This window comes from Podarcis cretensis, assembly GCF_951804945.1.
Source record: "Podarcis cretensis genome assembly, chromosome: 11".
Lineage (NCBI taxonomy): Eukaryota > Metazoa > Chordata > Lepidosauria > Squamata > Lacertidae > Podarcis > Podarcis cretensis.
The window spans coordinates 65,423,482-65,446,097 of NC_137180.1; the positions used below are offsets into that span (position 1 = coordinate 65,423,482).

A 22,616-nucleotide genomic window follows, 5' to 3' on the forward strand; every position below is an offset into this window, starting at 1 on the left:
ACATTGTTTTATGTTTTTAACAGCATCTAACCTCCCCACAGGGACGCGGGTGGCGCTGTGGGTTAAACCACAGAGCCTAGGACTTACCAATCAGAAGGTCGTGGTTCGAATCCCCGCAACGGGGTGAGCTCCCGTTGCTCTGTCCCTGCTCCTGCCAACCTAGCAGTTTGAAACCACGTTGAAGTGCAAGTAGATAAATAGGTACCGCTCCAGCGGGAAGGTAAACGGCATTTCTGTGCGCTGCTCTGGTTCGCCAGAAGCGGCTTAGTCCTGCTGGCCACATGACCTGGAAGCTGTACGCCGGCTCCCTCAGCCAATAAAGCGAGATGAGCGCCACAACTCCAGAGTCGGCCACGACTGGACCTAATGGTCAGGGGTCCCTTGACCTTTACCTTTAACCTCTCCACAAAGAGATGAGGGTGGATGTCTGGAAGTCCCCGGTGCCGCATCAAGTAAATGTTATTCCCCACCCATTTGCAGTGCATTTCCCATCATTTTCCTTATTGCAAAAAGTCTGATTTGGGGTTCAAGAGCATCTGTTTGTGCAAGTTCTTCCCATCAACCTTAATTGCGCAACCGGCATAGCGACTGTCTGGAAGTGCCCTGGGTTTCTCCCTTCCCTCTCCCTATCCCCTGCTCAGTTTATAGACATAATTCTGTGCCTTCATTTAGCATTTCCTCATAAAGAAGCTTTGAGCTGCTCCTGGAACACCTGACTGCTTGTGGGGAAAGGAAACACCACGGAAACCCAAGTATTGCCCCAGAGAGTGAACGGAGTCCCTTCCCCATACCACTGGGGGGAAAATGACCTCTGGGTGACCAGAAAGCTTACTTGGCCAATGGTGGGCTAGATGAAGGCCAATAAACTGGTCTGAATGCTAGCAAGATGGATGTGCTCTGGGGTTCCCATGTCCAGGTCATTGATCAATTGCCTGCTTTTGGATGGGGTCCTACTCCCCTGAAACAGCAGGTTTGTAATCTGGGGTGTTCCTGGATCCATCTTGGTTGCTAAAGACCCAGGTGACCTCAGTGCCTAAGAATGCCATCTACCATCTTTGGCTGGTAAGACAGCCATGGCCGTTTCTGCACCAGGATAGCCTGTCCACACTATTGTCTAATCACTGGTAACCTCCAGGCTGGATTGCTGCAAGGCACTTTATGTGTGGCAGCCCCTTAAGGTTGGTCAGAAGCTGCAGCCAATATTAATAATAATAATAATTTATTATTTATACCCTGCCCATCTGGCTGGGCTTCCCCAGCCACTCTGGGAGGCTTCCAACAAAATATTAAAATACAGTAATCCATCAAATATTAAAAGCTTCCCTAAACAGGACTGCCTTCAGATGTTTTCTAAAAGTCTGGTAGTTGTTGTTCTCTTTGACATCTGGTGGGAGGGCATTCCACAGGGCGGGTGCCACTACCGAGAAGGCCTTCTGCCTGGTTCCCTGCCAAGGCAAAATGCAGTAACTCACCTGCTCATGGGGGGAGATTATTGCCAGCAACTTATCTTACTGTTGGGAGAATTGTGCTGGCTGCCAGTCAGTGACCTGACTAAGTTCAAGACGCTGTTTTGGAAGGATAATGCCCTATGCAGCTTGGGATCAGGATACCTCCAATATCGTCTCTGCACCCGGCAGGTGAGTGCATCTTTTCAGGAGGTCCATTCCTTTAATTTGGAGGCACTGGCCCTTTGGAACTGCCTCCCACTTGAATATTAGATGGGCACTTTCTCCATTGACTTACTGCTGCCTACGGGGCCCTTTCTCTTCTGATGAGCCTTTCATTCTGTGCTGACCACAATGTCTGCAACTGACTTAAGAAATACGCTTTATGGCTCCTATGCAGCCTTCTAAAAGCCATCTGTAGAAGTTTTCAGATGAAGCTGCTCTTTCTCTCCAGCAGAGACTTCTCCAGGTGCTGGATCCCCCTTTTTACATGCCAGAAATTGAATACTGTACAGTATGTGGTCTACCACCAAGAGATAACCCCTCTGCCATGGGAACTACTGATGGTGGGGTTAGCTGTGATTCCCACACTGCTGAGGGTTGGACTAGACAGACCTTTGGGTATCTTCCAACTTTATAAATCTATGATTCTCTGAAAAAAATGGAGTTTCCTCCTGGCAGTCTGCAAAACTGTGACCAGGAGGCTCAGCAAATCAGCCCAGTCTGCTTTGCTTCTTACATCCTGGAGTCTGCTTGGCTCTATCCTGAGACCAGCAACTCATCACAGCAGTTACTATCTCTTTCATTTTTTCTTAATCTGCAGCATTGCCCTGCAAATGATTTCTTTTCACAGAATTCTGTACCCTTCCCTTTCCAGAGAAATCATGTTGAATTCCCCACTTCTCCAGATGTTTGGGAGAGGGGGGTTGAAATACTTTGAAAGAAGGTTTCAAAGTGAAATTGTGGTCCCTTCCCCTTTTCAGAGATACATTTCTTTCCATATAGCCCAGCTGCTTGAGGGCAAGAGGTTGCACAACCACACCCAAACACCGGCACTTAATCTGTAGTCCCTCTGATGTTTCCAAGAAATGCTCAATATAGAAAGGAAAGGTGAGAGCCTCTGGAGAGCAGGTGCATGCGCATTTTTTGCAGAGCCAGAAGCCCACCAGCCAAATCCCACTGTGAGTTTCAAGTGATGTGGGGAGCAAAGGAGGAAAATTTACCTCTTCAGTGAGCCAGTGTGGTGTGGTGGTTAAGAGCAGTAGTCTCGTAATCTGGTGAACTGGGTTTGCGTCTCCACTCCTCCACATGCAGGTGCTGGGTGACCTTGGGCCAGTCACACTTCTCTGAAGTCTCTCAGCCCCACTCACCTCGCAGAGTGAAAAGAGAATGTTAGCTGCTTTGAGACTCCTTAGGGTAGTGATAAAGTGGGATATCAAATTCAAACTCCTTCTCCTCCTCCTCTTCTTCTTCATCTTCCTCAACACCAGGCTGGTTAGCTTGTCTGTGGGACATGTTCTGGTAGCAGCAGCACCACACGAGATGCTACCAGAACTCAGGTCAGGTCTTGGGAGATTTCCTAGGGGCTGCAGGGTCCATCATCACCAGCACCTCTCCCCAGGGTGAGAGGAGGACAGCACAGAATTGCACCACCTGTGCCTTCCAGTGGCTGACAGGGGAACTAGGTGGTCATATTATGCTTGGCACAGGCCTACACTTTTTGAGAAGCCAGAGGAGCTCTGGTTTTGGCAAGGTGTGGGGCACCCCTATTTCATCTGCATTCTGCAGTGGCTTCCACCTGCTTCCTCTGTCCTACCCCCAGCCCAAGGTGGAGGTGCTTTTCTGCCCAGAAGAATAACAAATCCCCGAGTGTCTACAAGAAACATGACCTGCTGTTCTTCTTCCACCTTTCAGAGCCAAAACAGATGTGATGTTAATTGTGTGAATGAATTTCCCTAAGGACACCAGCCAAGCCCTGAAATGTTGGAAGCCTAATAAAGGAAGCCTTCACTGAACTCTGTCCAGATGTTTTTGGACGCTGTGCCACTCTAGCCTTGGGAAGGAAGGGTGGTCTGGAAAAGGAGACTCCCAAATCGCTGTCCATGGTGCTGCTCTCCCCTCCGTCCAGGTCTCAGCATACCTCTACAATTCTTTTACTTTGTTTTATTGCATTTCTAGCTCACTTCATCCTAAAACTCAAGTAAACACAGATTCACTGAATATCCACTCAGCAGATGAAAATCAGCTTAGACATACTGAGCTCCAGTCATCGCTGAAAGGCACCTTGAGTTAGCCTGATGGCACCTCGAGAAAATGCTCCTGCTCACACTTTGCTCAATTGATGACAGCAGGAAGGACCAGAGTCTTGAAGCAGCTACCAAGAAGGCAAAGCTATAGCGCATGGGTAGGCAAACTAAGACCCAGGGGCCGGATGCGGCCCAATCGCCTTCTCAATCCGGCCCGCGGATGGTCCAGGAATCAGCGTGTTTTTCCATGGGTAGAATGTATATTTTTATTTAAAATGCATCTCTGGGTTATTTGTGGGGCATAGGAATTCATTTATTTCCCAAAAAAAAGTATAGCCTGCCCCCCCCCCACAAGATCTGAGGGACAATGGACTGGCCCCCTGCTGAAAAAGTTTGCTGACCCCTGATATAGAGTCAATTGGACCCTGAATGCTTCCTGTGAAAACTTATGTGACAGACAAACCGCTTACACTTCAAGCCTAGGGTATCTGAGGTCCAGCTCCGAGAGCCTTCTGGCAGTTCCCTCCCTGCGAGAAGTGAGGCTGCAGGGATCCAGGCAGAGGGCCTTCTCGGTGGTGGCGCCCGCCCTGTGGAATGCCCTCCCAGCAGATGTCAAGGCAATAAACAACTATCTGACTTTGAGAAGACATCTGAAGGCAGCCCTGCATAGGGAAGTTTTTAATGTTTGATGTTTTATTGTGCTTTTAATTCTGTTGGGAGCCGCCCAGAGTGGCTGGGGAAACCCAGCCAGATGGGCAGGGTATAAATAAATTTATTATTACTATTATTATTATTATTATTATTATTATTATTATTATTATTCCAACTCTACGATGTTAGTTCTACTCAAAGTAGACCCATTGGGTGGTATTCAACTGAGTTTTAGTTCGGGGTTGACCTTAATGAAATTAATGGACCTAACTTAATCATGTTCATTCATTTCAGTGGGTCTTCTCTGAGCAAAACCTAATCAAATGCCACCCATTGGAATTCATGGATGTGACTAACTTAGGTCTATTCATCTCAGTGTGTGAGCTGTGCGTAGAGTTTAACTGGGTGCAACCCAACATCCCTTTCTTGTCCTTAAAAGTGCTGCTGCTTTGGAGATTCCCTTTTAGTTTTTTGCAGGCAGGAAATGCTATAACATCCCCAGGCAGGCAGAGCTGATGGAACAGAAGCAATTTTTTTGGCTCTGCTTGGGGGAATTTGGCAGAGCAGAGAATTCCCCCTCCCTCTGCTCCGCCCCCCCCCCAACCCCAGCCACCAAAATGTGTGATAGTGGAATGTGAATGGAGCAGTAAAGATTTGCTGATAGCGCTCAGGTTCATGTATCCTTTTATCAGCCTATGTTATCTCAGTAGTTCATGATTAAACAAAGTCCTTGGCACAAGTCAGAACGCTTTATCGCTGCATACGCACAAACACACGCCCCTGTTAAAAAGCCCCTTCTTTTGTAGGTTAGGCAACAGAAAAAGAGAATGAAAGACACCATTTGCACAACGTTTGCACTCAGACTCCTGGAATTGTTTCCTGCACAAACTCCACAGAATATTATTATTATTATTATTATTATTATTATTATTATTATTATTGTAATATTTCAGATAAATCCACTTCATTGTAGTTAAAAATCATTTATTTTGTTTCCTAAAATTTATACACCATTTGGTTGTGAAAAGAAAAGAAAAAACCCTCCAAGAAGTTTACAAAAAAAAGACAAAACAATAAAATTATCACTACGGAAATGTAATAATTTAGGACTTTCAAAGAGTTAAAATAGCAATGGACCACAAAGAGATTAAAACTTGCATCAACTTTCTAAACATGTGAGCAGGCTTCTCTAAACCAAAATGATTTCAGCAGGCAGCGAAAACAGTGCAGTGGTGGCACCTCTGCCTGGTGTCAATTGGCAGGGAGTTCCAAAGTTTAAGTGCTGCCACACGGAAAGATAGAGCTCTTACAAATGTGGAGCAGGTGTTATGCATCACCTGCAGCTGTGCCAGTTCCACAGACTGAAGTGTTCAGGTGGGCATTTATGGGGGAAGGAGATCTTACAGGTAAACCTGTCCCAAGTTGTGAAGGGCTTTTTAAGTACTAGTAGTAACACTCTGAACTTGGCATGGTAGCAAATCGGCAGCCGGGGCAGATCTCTGAGCGCAGGAGTCACCGGCAGACGCTTGTTGCAGACACAAGCGACACAAGCAATTGTCAGCGAGCTGTGCAAGCAATTTTAGCAACAACTCAGGGCCATCCTCCCCCAAAAAAGCTCCACAACTCTGGGTCGTTTTCTTAGATTAAAGGTAAAGCTAAAGGGACCCCTCCCCATTAGGTTCAGTCGCGGCCGACTCTGGTGTTGCAGCACTCATCTCGTTTTATTGGCCGAGGGAGCCGGCGTACAGCTTCCGGGTCATGTGGCCAGCAGGACTAAGCCGCTCTTGGCAAACTAGAGCAGCGCACGGAAACGCCGTTTACCTTCCCGCCAGAGCGGTACCTATTGATCTACTTGCACTTTGACGTGCTTTCGAACTGCTAGGTTGGCAGGAGCTGGGACCGAGCAACGGGAGCTCACCCCGTCACGGGGATTCGAACCACCAACCTTCTGATTGGCAAGCCCTAGGCTCTGTGGTTTAACCGACAGCACCACCCGTGTCCCTTTTCTTAGATTGGAGTCCCCCAAAATAGGGGCCATCTTATACACGGGGGCACGTTATACACGGAAAAGTACGGTATATGTTGACACGATCTCACTCCCTAACTGCTTCTTTTCCCTGCTCTTTGGGTGGACAATGTGAATCGTTTTCCCTGCTTTGCTCTGGGGTCCCTTTATTGTGTGGGAATCATTCATTTTCAGCATAAAAAGATCCCTTTGCTAAAGGGCAGGACTAGGGAAGGTGAGATCCGAACCCTCCATTGACAGCATCAATCTCTTCTTGCCATTGGATTAGTCTCTTGGGCTGAGATAAAGAAGGAACCACAAGCACATGGTAAGAAGTAAAATGTTTTTAATCAAGCAAACTGCAGTATAAAACAGTGGGGACCGTTACAGAGAGCAAAAGGAGACAGGCTTATATACCAGATTACATGCTTTGCTTATGACATTGCAGAGATCCTTGATGGCTACACCGGTGCCAGTTTTTCCATTCCTAAATGCCCACAACCATCGCCTATTATATGGGGAGAGGTGACCGATTTCTCTCTCTCCCTCTTTCCCCCAACAAACTAGATTCAGACATCCGATGAATCCATTCAAAGTTTCCCAATGCTTGCTTGCCAGAAATGCTAAGTCCCTCTTGCCTATGAGGCCTTGTCATTGCGGAGAAACGGGAAGCTGCCATCGTGAAGGAAGTACCCAGTGTTTAGCTTATCATCATTATTATTTTAATACAATTGTTGAAGGAGGACACAAAGCCTTGCCCAGATGTATGAGGCTTATGCTGTGTTTGCTCTGGGGTTAGGGAAATCCACAGCTGAGGACGCCCTGAGATGTGTCCATTTCATTCATTCACATGATTCAGGGATGGGGCCTGGCATCAGAGACATAGAATCATAGAACTGTAGAGTTGGAAGGGACCCAAAAGGCCATTTAGTCCAACCCGCTGCAATGCAGCAGGATTGAACCCAGACTAAAGGCCCCTTTCATGGGTGCTTGCTAGTCAGGAGCTCAGAAACTCTCTCTCTATTTGTAAGGGTTGAATGAATAGCTGCCAAGGGCTCCATCTTCTCCACCCTGGAAATTCGGGAGCTGACATTTTCAGTCTAATCTACCAAACAGAGAAGTAGGAGGCGCTTTTCAAGGAAGCAGCACGAGGCTAGATAAACTGAGAAAGAGGATTTAAAGGGGTCCCGTCCCACCCACCCCCAGGTCCACATTTGCAGAGAAGAAGGTAAGCTTGGAGGCCAATCTCTTTGTCCATGTTCACGGCAGAGGGATTTTCTTCGTAATTCCAGTCCATGACGCAGTGATGGAGTGTTCTCCTGGAGAGGAAAAGGAGGGCGGTTGGTTGGTTGGTTGGTTGGTTGGTTAGAGAGATCAGATGAAGCAGGAAAAAGGAAAAGATATAAGGACACAAGAGCCTGACTGATCGATCAGACAAAAGACTACAAGATGAGCCTGTGCTGGATCAGGCCAATGGCCCATCTAGTCCAGCATTGCCTTCTCACACTGGCTGACCAAATCCCTCTGGGAAACCTGTAATCAAGATCTGAGCACAACAGCCCTCCCTCTCCCCTCCAACTGGTATTCAGAAGCCTTGCTCCCTCCAGCTGTGGAGGCAGAGCCATCCTGGGTAGTAGTAGTAGTAGTAATAATAATAATAATAATAATAATAATAATAATAATAATAATAATTTATACCCCGCCCTTCCTGGTTCAAAAACCAGGCTCAGGGCGGCTAACAACAAATTTAAAACACTTTAAAACACTCAATTATAAAAGCAGCATAAAATACAGTATAAAAACATGAATAACAATAACAATAAAAAATAAAAAATCAATTAGATAATCCCCAGGGCTAGCTGGCTGAATTGGTCCTACTTGGGCCAACAAGGAGGCCAGGGGAGAATTAGCTGTAGTGTCTCAGAGCGGGTGATCTTCATAAAAGGGGAGGGGGAAGGAAGAGAAGGGAAATAAAAGATCAGGCTGAATTCAAATTAAAGGCCAGGCGGAATAGCTCCGTCTTACAGGCCCTGCAGAAGGAGGTTAAATCCTGCAGGGCCCTGGTCTCCTGGGACAGAGCATTCCACCAGGTCGGAGCCATCACTGAGAAGGCCTTGGCCCTAGTGGAGGATAGTCTGACTTCCTCAGGGCCCGGGACCTCTAAACTAGGATTATTCATGGACCTTAAGGTCCTCTGTGGGGCAGACCAGGAGAGGCGGTCCCATAGATACGAGGGCCCCAAGCCACAAAGGTAGTAGTCATCAATAGCCTTTTCATGAATTTGTCTCATCCTCTTTTAAAGCCACCCAACTTGGTGGTCCTCGCTGCCTCCTGTGGCAGGGAGTTCCACAGGTTAACAATGCACTGCATGAAGAAGGACTTTCTTTGATCTGTCCTGAATCTTCCTGCTTCGTGGCCTGCCCATGAGTTCTAGGGCTCCATCCCAGCCTCCCCTCTGTCCTCCCCCCACTGCGTCACCACAGATCCTCACCATGCCTGCCTCCTACACTCTTCGGGAGTTTTGCTGCTTGCGGTTCCTCCTCGCGTTCAGGATCTTCACAATCTGCAGAGCGTTCGCATCATCCGAACGGAAGCACAACCAGCGCCCATTTTTGGTGAGCAGCCTGAACCAGGAAAGGAGAATGGAAGAGGATGAGGATGGTGGGGGGGGGGAGATCTTCGTCAGCCCCCCCACTCTGCAACCTGCACTGCCCCCTCAACAGACGACACTGTTGCTGAGACACAGCCTTGCCCAGGAAACCAGGATTTTATGGTATTTCATTCCGTAAAATGCACGCCCACTTAATTGTAAAACAGCAACCCCCAAAGCAGTTTACAAAAAAGATAAAACAAGAAAATTATCAGTAAGAAAAATTAACGACAAGGTTTTGAGACAGTTGAAAAGTTAAAATAACAACAGTCCAAAATCAGATTAAAACTTGCACCAATTTTCTAAATATCTGGGTGGGCTTGCTGAAACAACAATGTTTTTAAGAGTGCTGAGAAGGCGCCTTTCTGGTATCAATAGGCAGGGAGTTCCAAAGTTTAAGTGCTGCTACATTTCATTCAACTACTCAACCCCCTCAGTATTTATTTATTATTGTTTATTTCTCGTGTTTATATCCCAGCTTTTTCTCCAAGGAGCTCTAGGTCCGCTCTCTCCTCCTTTAATTCCCCACAGCAAACCCTGTGAGGTAGGTAGGCTAGACTGAGAGGCAGGGACTGTCCTAAAGGTCATCCCTTCAGCTTCATGGCCGAGCGGGTATTTGAACCCGGACCTCTCCAAGCTCCAAGTCCTCACTGAATCCCCACAACAACCCTGGGAGTTAGGTTAGCTCAAGAGGCAGTGTGATTGGCTCATAGTGAGCTTCATGGCCGAGCCGCTATTTGGACGCTGCTCACTCCCAGGACCCTAATCCAATGCTCTAACCACTACACCACACTGCCTTCCCCTGGATCCTAACTTGGGGGATACCTACATGGATGTGTGACTGGAGAGCCCAAGGGAGTTTAAAGCACATTTAAAGTAGACATCCCCCTAGGCAAGAATCCTGGGAACTGTAGTTTGCTGGGGGGTGTGGGGTATTGCAGTTCTGTAGGGGGTGGACTACAGCTCATTTGAGTCTTAGGAGGAAGCTGAGTGCTTTGAATATAGGATGGGGGTGACCATTATCTGGAGCACAGGGTGGTCTCTGCATTCCCTGGAACCCCCTCCCCAATTTGCCAGGTACTCACGCAATGGCCTGGAGAGTGCAGCCCATATGTGGCCCCTGGTTCTCGTAAGACTGTATACGGTGGGCCGCATTAACGGGGAGAGACTTGTTGCTGAATCGAGAGCAGCAGTCCTGCATGGTGTTCAGTCTTCCTGGATAAGAAGAGAGAGGGAACTTTGGGTGAAGAGGGCTCATTTATGGGCTCTTCTGAAGTCCAACTACACTCAGGTGGATGTGGAAGCTGGTAGATTGTTTCAAATGCATTGCATGATGTTGGGGTCAACTCTACAATTCTATTTTTCAATTCTACAATTCTATTTTTCTGTGGTTCTGTTAACTGCCTTAGTTATGTTAACTGTCATGACTTGCTGCTCAATAGACCTGGAGCTCAGGGGTCAACTTGCCCCAACTCAGCTTTTTAAACCATGTGGGTTTCTAGGGGAAGTGGTCTCTTGGCCTCAGTTCCTTCATCTGTAAAATAGGTACAGGGAGACTTCTTCAGGAACACAGAAAGAGTTCTGAATGTGGTGCTGGTCACATAATTCAGTTCTCTGAGAAACATAGCTTGCTTGCTTTGCATTTTAAAAGAAAATTTTAGGTCCTTGGATTGCCCTTTGCATCCCTTCCAACTTCACAGTTCTACGAGCCTATGAAATAATTAAATAAACCCAGAATTTCTCCCAGAATTAAATAATAAAATTAACCCTGGATCCTCCCCCAAATTTAATTAACCCAGAATTAAATAATGCAATGCAGCAACAAGGGCAGAATGCATTTCGTAAAATGAGGGTGGCCAAATCAAGTTTCCGGGTTGCAGATTCCAGCTATTCTCGGTAGATAAATCTGGGCTGCTTGAGGGCAGAATTTTTTGCTTCCAGCTGAGAGTACAATAGGCAGCTGTGACAGGTTTGCTGAGCAAATGTCTTTAATGGTAAGAAGCATTTGCACTTGGGAAGTGCCTTTTAACAAAATACAGAACCCACTAGAGGAAGCATAAAAGATGCCTGCAGCCCAGGAGCAGCCACTGGAAGGGAGGAGGAACATCTGTTGCTTGAAAGGAAAGAAATGAGCTCTGGGCTGGGACTTCTCTTGCAACCACCTAAGCCCTGCAATGCCAGCAGCACACTCCCCTGAAATTGCAGGCAGGGGCTAATGCCTGCTTAAGCATCACAACATCTCTCCAGAAACAAAGTCCCCTTCTCTCTCTCCCCTCCACCACATTGTCTCTCTCTCACACACACATAGATGCACATAGTACCTTCGGCTTGGAAGACGCACAAAGCTGCAGCCAGAGCCAGGAGGCAGATGCTGGGCAGAGAAGGGAGAGCCATCTCTAGGGCAGAGGTTCACAGCTGGATTCTCAGGAGGCTTGTCAGTCAGGAGGCTGCAAGAGAGATGGACTGCCTGCTGTGTGCTGCCCCCTCTATATACTTCCTCCGTTAAGACTTTCACTTTCTTTTCGCCTTGCCTCGCCTTGGCATCTGGCCTGCTCTCCTGCCCGGACGTGTGTTGAACTTGGGGAAGGGGTTCAGATGCCTGGCATTCTCCTGCTCCTCTTGGAAGGGCCATCAGATAGTCCAGTTGAACAGCCGCCAGTCCCTGGAGCAGATTCAAGGCGATGTCACACAGGCTGATAGTATGCATCTGCACATGTTTTGTTATTGCATTATTTTAAACTGCAGATTACAGTAAGTGGTGTGTGTCTTTCCAACTGAGGAAACACCACCCAGATTTCAGGGAATATGATCATCCTCCTTCTCATGTCTCAATCTCCTCACAAAGCTTTACGGTGGGGCAGGGCTGCCCAAGATGATTCACTGCCTGAGACAAAGGATCCGTCCAGTGGTTCCCAAAATGTTTTGGGGCTCACATAGCCCTTGGCTCCATAAACTCATCCCCAGTGCCCCCTACCCTATAAAAAGCAGTTCCCAGAATAGTGGTTCACATGACCCACTAAGGAAGATCGTATGCGATAAAATTCAAACAGCAACAATTAATTGCACGTTTATTCAAAATCCAGCTCAAACTATTTTGTTTAATTGATACAACAAAACTGATTAGCTTTATCCAGTGAGACCAGCTTTTCAAAGTCTGATAGTCATTTAGCAAGAGTCTCAGTAACTAGGGTACTTCCCTGTTTAGTAAATTCTTTCATGCAGTGGGTGGACTTGATGAAGTGACCCCAGTTTCCCAATGTCTGGTTTAAAGTCAAAATATACAAAAAATTAAAAATTAAAAATTGTAAAGTAGCACCACCTTAGAGACCAACTAAGTTTGTTCTTGGTATAAGCTTTCATGTGCATGCACACTTCTTCAGATACTTGTTCAGATACTTTCAGATGTTTTGAGACTACAATTCCCATCATTCCTGACCACTGGTTCTGCTAGCTGGGGATCATGGGATCTAAAACACCTGGAGGGCCAAGGTTGAGGAAGCCTGGACAGTCATACCTCAGGTTACAGACATTTCGGCTTGCGCGATTTGGGGTTCTGCACCACGCTGAACCCAGAAGTACCAGAATGGTTACTTCCAGGTTTCAGCGCTTGCGAAGCACAGAAGCGCTAAATTGTGCTTTGTGCATATGCAGAAGCACCGAATCACAACCTGTGCATGCACAGATGTGTAGGTTGCGGGTTGCGAACACTGTGGGTTGCGAACGCGCCTCCCGCACAGATCACATTCGCAACCCGAGTGTCCACTGTATTAGAGGAGAAAGGAAGGAGATTTCTGAAATGATGCGTGTTGTCAGGAAACATTTTATCCCTCTCTCATAATACAAGAACCTCACAGGGCCACCCAATAAAGATGAAGGCTGGATGATTCATGACAGATAAAGTATGTCTGCCTTCACGCAGCACATAGTGTTCCCACAGGATGATCCAGCAGGGTTGTAGGAGCAAAAAACCACTAATGCTTTTTTTTTTTCATCATTCTTTTTATTAATTGATTCCATAAAAGAAAGTGAAAACTAACACATGTATAGAAAAGTCAGAATACAGAAAATAAAGAAAAAGAAGAATTACAGAAAAAAGTAAATAAGAAATACATAAACTTATGATTTACCCATTGACATTATTACATATCCATCCCTTTCAAGACTTCCTTCAGCTTGTCCATAAATCATTCGAAGCAGTAATCAAATTCACACGTTTCTCTGCTTATATTGTCGTTGAACCTATCTCTATCTCCTATTTACTTTAAACAATAACTCATAGTCTTTCACAGTGCGTCTCTGAATCCCTTTAGCGTTGTTTGTCCCTCACTAATACATTCCAGATAATCCACGTACTTTCCCCAATCCTTGATGAACACTTGGTCTCTTACATACCTAATTTTTCCTGTTAATTTATCCAGCTCTGCGTAGTCCAACAGCTTAGATCTCCACTCCTCCACCGTTGGTATTTCCTGCTGTTTCCACTTTTGGGCTAGTACTACCCTTGCTGCTGCCACTGCATAGTATACTATTCTACGGTCTTCTTTTTTAATCTCTTGCCCTAATATCCCTAGCAGGAAAATTTCTGATTTCTTTCTGAACGTATATTTTAAAATCTTCTTTAATTCAATGTATATTTTCTCCCAGAACTGTTTCACTCTTCCACACTCCCACCATATGTGGTAGAAGGAGCCCTCCTCATCTTTACACTTCCAACACTTCTTATCCGTCTTATACATTTTTGATAATTTTATCGGGGTTAGATACCACCTATAAAACATCTTCATGACATTTTCCTTTATCGTTATACACGCTGTAAAGTTTAGCCCCTCCTTCCAAAGCTCTTCCCAGTCTTCAAATTGTATGCTATGACCTACATCCCTTGCCCAGCGGATCATCACTGATTTGACTTCCTCATCGCCTAAGTTCCAGTCTAGCAGCATCCTATACATCTTAGATATAATTTTCACTTCATTATTTATTATCTCCGTTTGGAATTTGGAATCTTTTTCTGCATAGCCTCTTTCTTTAATATCTTTACTGTACATCTGATTTACCTGGATATGGTGTAGCCAGTCATAGACATACTCCTTTACTTGTTCATACGGCTTTATCTTCCATTTCCCATCAACCTTGGTTAGCAACTGGCTATATGTTGCCCAGTTGCTTCTCATATTAATAGCCTTTATACCCATTACTTCAAGAGGTGATAGCCAATGTGGTGTTTTCGGCTCTAACAGATTTTTGTGTTTTTCCCATACTTCAATTAACGGGCCTCTAAAAATATGATTTTCAAATCCCTTATGTACTTTCCTTTTGTTCTTCCATAAATAGGCATGCCAGCCGAACCTATTGTCGAAGCCCTCCAAATCGAGTAGCTCCGTGTTCACCAACTTTACCCAGTCCTTTATCCAGCAAAGGCATGAAGCCTCGTAGTACAGCTTCAAATCTGGCAGGGCAAAGCCCCCCCTTTCCTTTATATCTGTCAATAATTTAAACTGAATTCTAGGTTTTTTGCCCTGCCATATGTATCTTGAGAGTATTCTTTGCCAGTCTCTAAAGATTCGGCTCCCCTTAATTATAGGGATGGTTTGGAATAAGAACATGAGTCTTGGTAAGACATTCATCTTAATTGTATTAATCCTTCCCCAGAATGACAGTTTCAGCCCTCCCCATTTTTCCAGATCTTTCCTTATGTCCTTCCACATCGGCTCGTAATTGTTTTTGAAAAAGTCTATATTTTTAGATGTTAACCAAATACCAAGGTAGTTGACTTTTTTGACTATCTCTAGCTGTGAATGCTGTTGGATGATTTCTATTGTTTTTGGGTCCACATTTTTAGCTATCATTTTCGTTTTTGTCTTGTTTAACTTAAAGCCTGCTATTTCTCCAAATTCTTCTATTTCCTTTAATATTTCTTCTATTGCCGTTATTGGTTCTTCTGTCATTATTACTACATCATCAGCAAAAGCTTTAGTCTTGTACACATTCTGTCCTAGTGTTACTCCATTTATTTTCCCATTTTGCCTTATTGAATTCAAGAGTACTTCTAAAACTATTATAAATAGTAGCGGGGAGAGTGGGCAACCCTGTCTTGTACCCTTCTGTATCCTTATCTCTTCTGTCACCATGCTATTTATAATCAATTTGGCCTTCTGTTCTGTATATATTGCTTTTACCCCGTTAAAGAAATCATTGCCCACATCCATGTATTCTAGATTTTTCAGCATAAAGTCCCAAATCACATTATCGAATGCCTTCTCGGCATCCACAAACATCATAATGACTTGTTGGTCAATCCTAACAGATAAATATTCTAACATGTTAATTATGCTTCTTGTGTTGTTTCTCATCTGCCGCCCTGGCAGGAATCCCATCTGATCCTTATGAATAATTTCTGATAACAACTTTTTCAACCTTCTTGCTAGGATTCCTGCAAATATTTTGTAGTCTGTATTTAGCAGTGAAATTGGTCTATAATTTTTGACTTGAGTTGGGTCTGCATCTTGTTTGGGGATTAACGCAATATATGCTTCTTTCCATGTCCCAGGGATTTCTTCTTTCTTTAAGATGTTATTCATAGTCTCCTTCAGTGGTCCCACTAAGATAGATTTCATCTCTTTATAGTAACCAGCGGTAAATCCGTCAGGACCTGGTGCCTTACCCCTCTTTAAATCTTTGATTATTTCTTCTATCTCCTCATTTCCAATTGGTGTATTCAGTCTTTGCTTATCCTCTGTCGGGATTTTCTGCACCTTTTTATCCTTCAGAAATCTTTCTATTCTCCTTAAACCAACTCTCTCTTTATCCTTGTACAGACTTCTATAGTAGTTGACAAACTCACTCCTGATTTCTTTGGGATCTGTTCTTTCTTCCCCCCCCCCCTATTATTTTGTTTATTGTACCTTGTTCCTTCCTTTTTTTGATTTGCCAGGCAAGCCATTTACCTGGTTTGTTTGAAAATTCAAAATTTTTTTGTCTCAGTTTTTTGATGTTCCACTCCACCTCTCTATTTATTATAGTAGCAAACTGAGTTTGTAACATTTTTATTCTTTCTTTTGCCTTCTGGCAGTTAGGTTTTTGGGATAGTTTTTGCTCATTTACCATTATCTGTTTTAGAATTTCCTCTTTATTTTTTTCTCTATTCCTATTTTTAATTGCGTTCTGTTGGATAAAGTATCCTCTTATTACCGCCTTACTTGCGTCCCATACTACATTAATCTTTGTTCCTTTGTCACAGTTGTCCGCAAAGTAATCTGACAGTTTTTTCCTTGCATTTTCGACAATTTTCTGGTCATCTAAAAGATAGTCTTTGAGTCTCCATCTGAAAGATCTTGTCTCTAAACTTTCCAATTCTAGCTCTATCGGACTGTGATCCGAAATTACTTTCGGTCTTATTTCTATTAATTTAGTTCTTGGACATAATTCACTAGAAAGCCATATCTGATCTATACGTGACATCGATTGGTTAGGTTCGGAATGGTAAGTAAATTGTTTGTCCAATGGATGTCTGAGGCGCCAGATGTCCGTCAGGTTGCAGTTTTCTACCATTGAAAAGAAGGATTTTGGTAATTTTCCTTCTTTGTTTACTCCATCCCTAAGTCTATCCATTTCTAGCGAGACGACGCCATTCATGTCGCCCATTAGAATTATTTTTTGATCCATATATTCCCATAGCTTCTCTTCTAGTTTTTTAAAGAATTCAGTTTTACTACCATTTGGGGCATACACCCCCACTACCACCAGTTTTTCTCCTTGCCAGTTAATGCTAACCCCTATCACCCTCCCCTCTTCATCCTTAAATAGTGTTTTAGCTTCCATCTTGTTTTTAATATACAGTACCACACCTCTTTTCTTTTCTTTATCTGAGGATTCAAATTCGTTTCCCAGTCTTTTATTAATTAGCACTTTTTTATGCCTTCTGGCTACATGCGTCTCCTGAAGACAAATAATGTCCAGATTTTTCCTTTTCAGATATTGCTCAATTTTATTTCTCCGTTTTTTATCGTTCATCCCATTGATATTCCAATTCCAAATTTTTAGTCCCATAATGCTAAGCTTTCACTTAGCTTTTCTTTACGTTATCCTTTCCTTTATAAGTGACCTGAGTCCTCTTTTTCCTCCTCTACCTCTTCTTCTGATCCGCCTCCCCCCCTCCTCCTCCCCCACTCCTGATTCTCCTGGTAGTCCTCCCTCTGCACCTCCGGTTCCGTTTGCTTCCGTTCTCAACTCCTTATATTTCCTAAGGAACTTCCCGGTTTCTTCCTGGTTTAATAACCTGTGTCTCTTACCTCTATACATAAATGAGACCCCTTCCGGGAATTCCCATCTAAACTCTATCTTATTTTTCTTCAATGCCTGCACCAGAGATTTATAAGAGTCTCTTCGTTTAAGTAATCTGATTGGGACATCTTTAAAGATAATTATATAATTCCCGTCTATATTCAACCTCTTTTCTCTATTCCTCTGGAGAATCCTATTTCTCATTTCTTTGTCCTTAAATGTAATCAGGCAATCACCTGTAAGTTTTCTTACTCTTGTTGTGTTAACGCGCATTCTAAATGCGTTCTGTATGTTTTTGGCCATTTCCTCCGGTGGTGTACCCAGCCATTCCGCAAGCTCCATTATCAATTTCTCTTTAATATTTTCATTTTGTGTCTCTGGCACAGCTCTAAACCTCAGATTAATCTCCCTCTGTCTCAGTTCATTCATGGCTATAATATCCTTCATCTCCTCCTGTGCCTTATTTAAATCCATCACTTCTGCTTTAATCCTTTCCTTATCCCTTTTGATATCTTTTAGTTCCAACTTTGTCTTCTTTAATCCTTCCTCCGTGAGCTGCGTTCTCCTAAATATTTCTTTCATTTGGCCCTTAAGTTCATTAACAGTTTCGTCTATTTTTTTATCCATTTTCCCAATCCTATTATCCACATGCTCTAGTTTATGCTCTAAATTAGCTTGACTCTGTTTGATCTCCGCAAACATCTTCAAAATATCTGACTTAAAATCTCCCTCTTGTTTGGAACCCCTCCTATCCCCAGAGGTCCCACCATTTGTCGCTTTCTTCCCAGTGAGTGACATTTTATACACTTATAACCCCCCCCCCAATCCCAGGTAGTATCTTTCCCACCGTAGTTATATCCAATACCTTCCTTTGTGTCCTCCGCTTTATCTGTTTTCCTTAAGTCCACTTACTTCCTTTAATATTACTATTCGAAGTTACCAATCTTTTATGTATATATGTTTCCAAAAAATCAAAATATAGAGTCAGTATAAGGTTCTTGCTACAAAGTTGTCCTCTCAATGCGGGATTCTTCAGTGCCGGGGGTTCTTCCTGCCTTCAATCAGGCTAATCCTTATTGCTGGGTAGACCTGTGGGGGGGGGGGGCTTGATAAGAAGGGAAGTAAAACAAAATGACACGTAGAGAAAGAGAAGGGAAAGGAGGAGAACAGGGGGGGGGGAGTCGGTCGAAGATCACACAGACTCCATCTTGTCGCTAGAGGTCGCCAGGTCTCTATAAACTAGCGTTCTAGAAATGTGCCGACATCTTATTTCCCCAATTACTCAACGTTTCCTAATAGTTAGCAGTCCTCAAGTTTTCAAATCCCAGTCTCAAACCAAGGGAGGAAAGGTAGAGATCATATGCATATGAGTCACCATGTAAATATACATATAATTAATCGCTTTTTCACCATCCGTACGCACAACAAATTCCTAATGGTGGCGGAGCTCTCTCTTCCGCATTTATCTCTTGTATTCTGACGCCAAAATAGAGAAAACGCCCCTTCTCCTCTTCTCGCCCTCCTGTTCACCAAGAACACCGAGTCCCGCTACTTTGTCTCTGGCTCCTTCCTCTTCCCCTCCTTTCCTTCCACGTATTTTATGTTTAAATATCTGGTGGGGGGAAGACACTTAAGAAGAAACAACGTAACCGCTAAGGCGACTCACTTTCACTTTCTCTCGCACTGGTGCCACACCGCGTTTAAGTTGATCTTGGCTATCGGCTGAACTCCGTTTACCTCTATTTGTTGCTCCGATACTTCCTTGCTCTTCTTTTGTTCTTTTAACCACAAAAATCCAAATATTTTGCGTTCAGAGTCCTTTAAACTGAGAGCGCACCGCTCTCCCTGCAAGCTCAGGGCTTCGCTATCTGAAGGTAAGTAATGGCTTCCCTCGACCCGCTGAACCTCGCCGCCGCACTCTTCACCCCTTCCGAGGCTACCTGGCAGCCGGTTTGGTCGCTCTCTGGTCTCGCCGAGAACCGGTCCTTCTGAACACCCTTCAGAAGGGTTTGGGGGGGTCTCCGCGCCCTGGAGTTGCCCCCTATCCTTCAAAATAGCTTGAGTTCTCCCTCCCGGTGAGAACCCTGCTTGCGCTGGGATCGCGGTGCACCGGAAGTCCCCCCCCCCAAAAAAAAAACCACTAATGCTAGGCTGCATCAGCAGAAGTCTAGTGTCCAGATCAAGGGAAGTTATAGTCCCACTCTCTTCTGCCTTGGCCAGACCACACCTGGAGTCCTGTGCCCAATTCTGGGCACCACAGTTTTAGAAGGATGTTGACAAGCTGGAAGGTGTGCAGAGGAGGGAGACCAAGATGGTCAAGGATCTGGAAACCAAGCCTGATGAGGAACGGTTGAAGGAGCTGGGTATGTTTAGCCTGGGAAAGAGGAGATCAAGAGGTCAAGGGGCTGCCCCATGGAAGATGGAACAAGTTTGTTTTCTCCTGCTCCAAAGGGTAGAGCTCGAACCAATGGATTCAAGTCATAAAAAAGGAGATTCAGACCAAACCTCAGGAGGAACTTCCCAATAGTCAGAGCTATTTGACAGTGGAACAGTTTCCCTTGGGAGGCTGCAGACTCCCTTTCTTGGAGTTTTTTAAGCCAAGGTTGGGTGGGCATCTGTCAGGGATGCTTTAGCTGAGATTCCTGCGCTACAGGGCTTAGACTAGATAACCCTCAAGGTACCTTCTGACACTACAATTCTATGATTCCATGATTTGGCTCAAGTTGAGCCCAACTCTTATTAGATTTTCAGGGACACAGTTTTGAGGAGTCTGAAGATTCAAATAAGTGATCTGCTTTCCCGTGGGTCCTGGCAACAACTTTGGGGAAGGGCCATGAACCCAAAAGTTTCTCTTTCTCGGATATTTAGGTGCTGCCAATTATGGTTTACATGGAGGGAAGGTTGGCCCAGGTCCAGCTGCCTTTGTGGGAACTGTTCTCTGGTTTTGTTTCCCCAGTCAGATCTCATCCTGATTGCTTAAGTCAACAGCCCAGCAAAAAAGAAAGTGGACCCCCCCCCTCGCTTCTTCCCTACCCAGCCTTCAGGCAAAGTTCCATTTCCAGAAAAAGAGGGGCAGAAAAGGGTTGAGGAAAGTCAATTCAAGAAGGGGGACTTTCCAATGTAATGGTACACCACACACAAACACACACTGCAAGTGGGAATTAGCTGTCAAGTGGAAAGCCTTTTGCACAAGATTTTCTGGCCAGTGTTGCTTTGAAGACCTCTAGAGACTTGGAGCATGTGGGCTGCCTGTTGCAAACATTCTGGCTTTCAACAACCAAGGCTTCTTTCCTCAGCAACCGCAGCAGCAAAGCACCCTCGCTTCTGGGATCTATTGACTTTCTTCCTAAGCATTCCCCATCCTGTAAGTTGCCTCCAGATTGTCAGGATTTTGTGGGAATGGTTCAAGTACACATTGGAAATTCAAGTGGATTGCAGTACTCTGTTGCCCACCCTTTTTTAAAAAATGGACTTTTTGCAGTTAGAAAAATGATGGGAAAGCATGCTGAAAATGATTAAGAGGGAGATAAATAAATGTTGTGCAAGGAGTGTCCAACCACCTTTTTGCTTGCTCTGGAGCTTTTCCTATGGAAACCCTCTCTTTAAAGCTCAGTGGAAAACCTGAACTGATGTTTGCTCCAACTGAGTGCTGAAGAGCTGGATTTTGTGGGGAGAACTCTTTCCTCGATAGCCCTCTCCTCAATTTGTCCTGTCCTTTGCAGTGAGTGGTTTGAATCCCCGCATGGACGGGGTGAGCTCCCGTTGCTCGGTCCCTGCTCCTGCCAACCTAGCAGTTTGAAAGCATGTCAAAGTGCAAGTAGATAAATAGGTACTGCTCTGGCGGGAAGGTAAACGGCATTTCCGTGCACTGCTCTGGTTCGCCAGAAGCGGCTTAGTCATGCTGGCCACATGACCCGGAAGCTGTATGCCGGCTCCCTCGGCCAGTAAAGCGAGATGAGCGCTGCAACCCTAGAGTTGTCTGCGACTGGACCTAACAGTCGGGGTCCCTTTAGCTGTACCTTTGCAGTGAGCACCAAAGTACTGAAAAGAAGATGCCAGCGACAAGCTAGTGTCAAGAAGCTTAGACTGTTTGCAAACCACTTACAAGTTTCCTTACAATCAAGTGGCGTATACACTTTGTTAAATAAAGATAAAGCGAGCCGGCTTTCACAATCTTTGCCAAATCTCCAGTCTCGTATTTCATTCTGGAAGGAACTGCAACATGTTTCCAGCACCTCCTGGGACATGTTCCTCAGCCTAGTGACCTAAATTACCTATATAGGGAAGTTTGTGGTTACACCCCCTCCCTCTCTGGGCAACTATGGCATGTTCACACTTGATCCCTCTGCCCCAACTTTGGCTTCTGCCAACCAAGGAGTCACAGGATGTCCTTTGCCCACTCAGTTCTCTGTTGGGACTTATCCTCACTTCCTTTCGCCCCACTGCTTTCCCCTGAAGAAAACCACTCTTTATCCCTCAATCAGAGCTAACAGAAACCCTGTTCTCCGGATTGCCATTTGCTCTAATTTAGCATTAAAGAACAGGTTTCCCCTGGGTAAAGAGCAGAGCAAGGGGGGGACACTGCTTGGATCCATGGGACAAGTGTGGACGACCCCTTAGTCTCTGCTCATAGGGGGGGCTCTTTTTTTCTTTTTAAAGTATGTATGGAAAAGGGACGCGGGTGGTGCTGTGGGTTAAACCACAGAGCCTAGGACTTGCTGATCAGAAGGTCAGCTGTTCGAATCACCGTGACGGGGTGAGCTCCCATTGCTCGGTCCCTGCTCCTGCCCACCTAGCAGTTCGAAAGCACGTCAAAGTGCAAGTAGATAAATAGGTACCACTCTGGCGGGAAGGTAAACGTCATTTCCGTGTGCTGCTCTGGTTCACCAGAAGCGGCTTAGTCATGCTGGCCACATGACCCGGAAGCTGTACGCCGGCTCCCTCGGCCAGTAAAGTGAGATGAGCGCTGCAACCCCAGAGTCGGTTACGACTGGACCTAATGGTCAGGGGTCCCTTTACCTTTATGTATGGAAAGCACCTGTCAGGGAGCTGGGTCAGAGATGGGCAGGAGGGGACAGAAACAAGCCAGGCTGGACAGAGACAGATATGGAGGATATGATGGAGGATATGGAGGTCCCTTCCTGCCACTGGGAGAATGTTGCTATTTTGGGATGGACTCCATCACATGCCAACAATCCCAGGTGGCACAATCATAGCCGATTCAATACTGTTGTGCAACAAACTTCCTCCAAAAGATTGTGGGCTTTTTCCAATCAGCAAAGGGCTGGGAAAATGCACTGGGAAGGGCAGGATAAGACTCGCTTTGGTGCTGTGGTATC

General features: G+C 45.2%; 1 protein-coding gene across 1 annotated transcript; it reads right to left on the reverse strand.

Moving 5' to 3' along the window:
* Positions 1-6,676: 6,676 nt before the first annotated feature.
* LOC307227120 (C-C motif chemokine 21c-like) lies at positions 6,677-11,492 on the reverse strand. The gene is made up of 4 exons (XM_079996214.1): positions 11,319-11,492; positions 10,083-10,212; positions 8,839-8,971; positions 6,677-7,666 (listed from the first exon to the last, which is right to left on the reverse strand). The coding sequence occupies exons 1-3, from the start codon at positions 11,389-11,391 to the stop codon at positions 8,851-8,853; spliced, it is 324 nt and encodes a 107-aa protein (XP_079852340.1). The 5' UTR covers positions 11,392-11,492; the 3' UTR covers positions 6,677-7,666; positions 8,839-8,850.
* Positions 11,493-22,616: the final 11,124 nt, after the last annotated feature.

What these genes read in the sequence shown, in the direction of transcription:
- LOC307227120 (XM_079996214.1), bottom strand. Translation starts at nt 11,391, where the DNA reads ATGGCTCTCCCTTCTCTGCCCAGCATCTGCCTCCTGGCTCTGGCTGCA. An exon ending in GTGCGTCTTCCAAGCCGAAG is followed by an intron (nt 10,213 to 11,318) that starts GTACTATGTGCA and finishes CTTCTTATCCAG; the next exon opens with GAAGACTGAACACCATGCAG. An exon ending in TGCACTCTCCAGGCCATTGC is followed by an intron (nt 8,972 to 10,082) that starts GTGAGTACCTGG and finishes TTCCTGGTTCAG; the next exon opens with GCTGCTCACCAAAAATGGGC.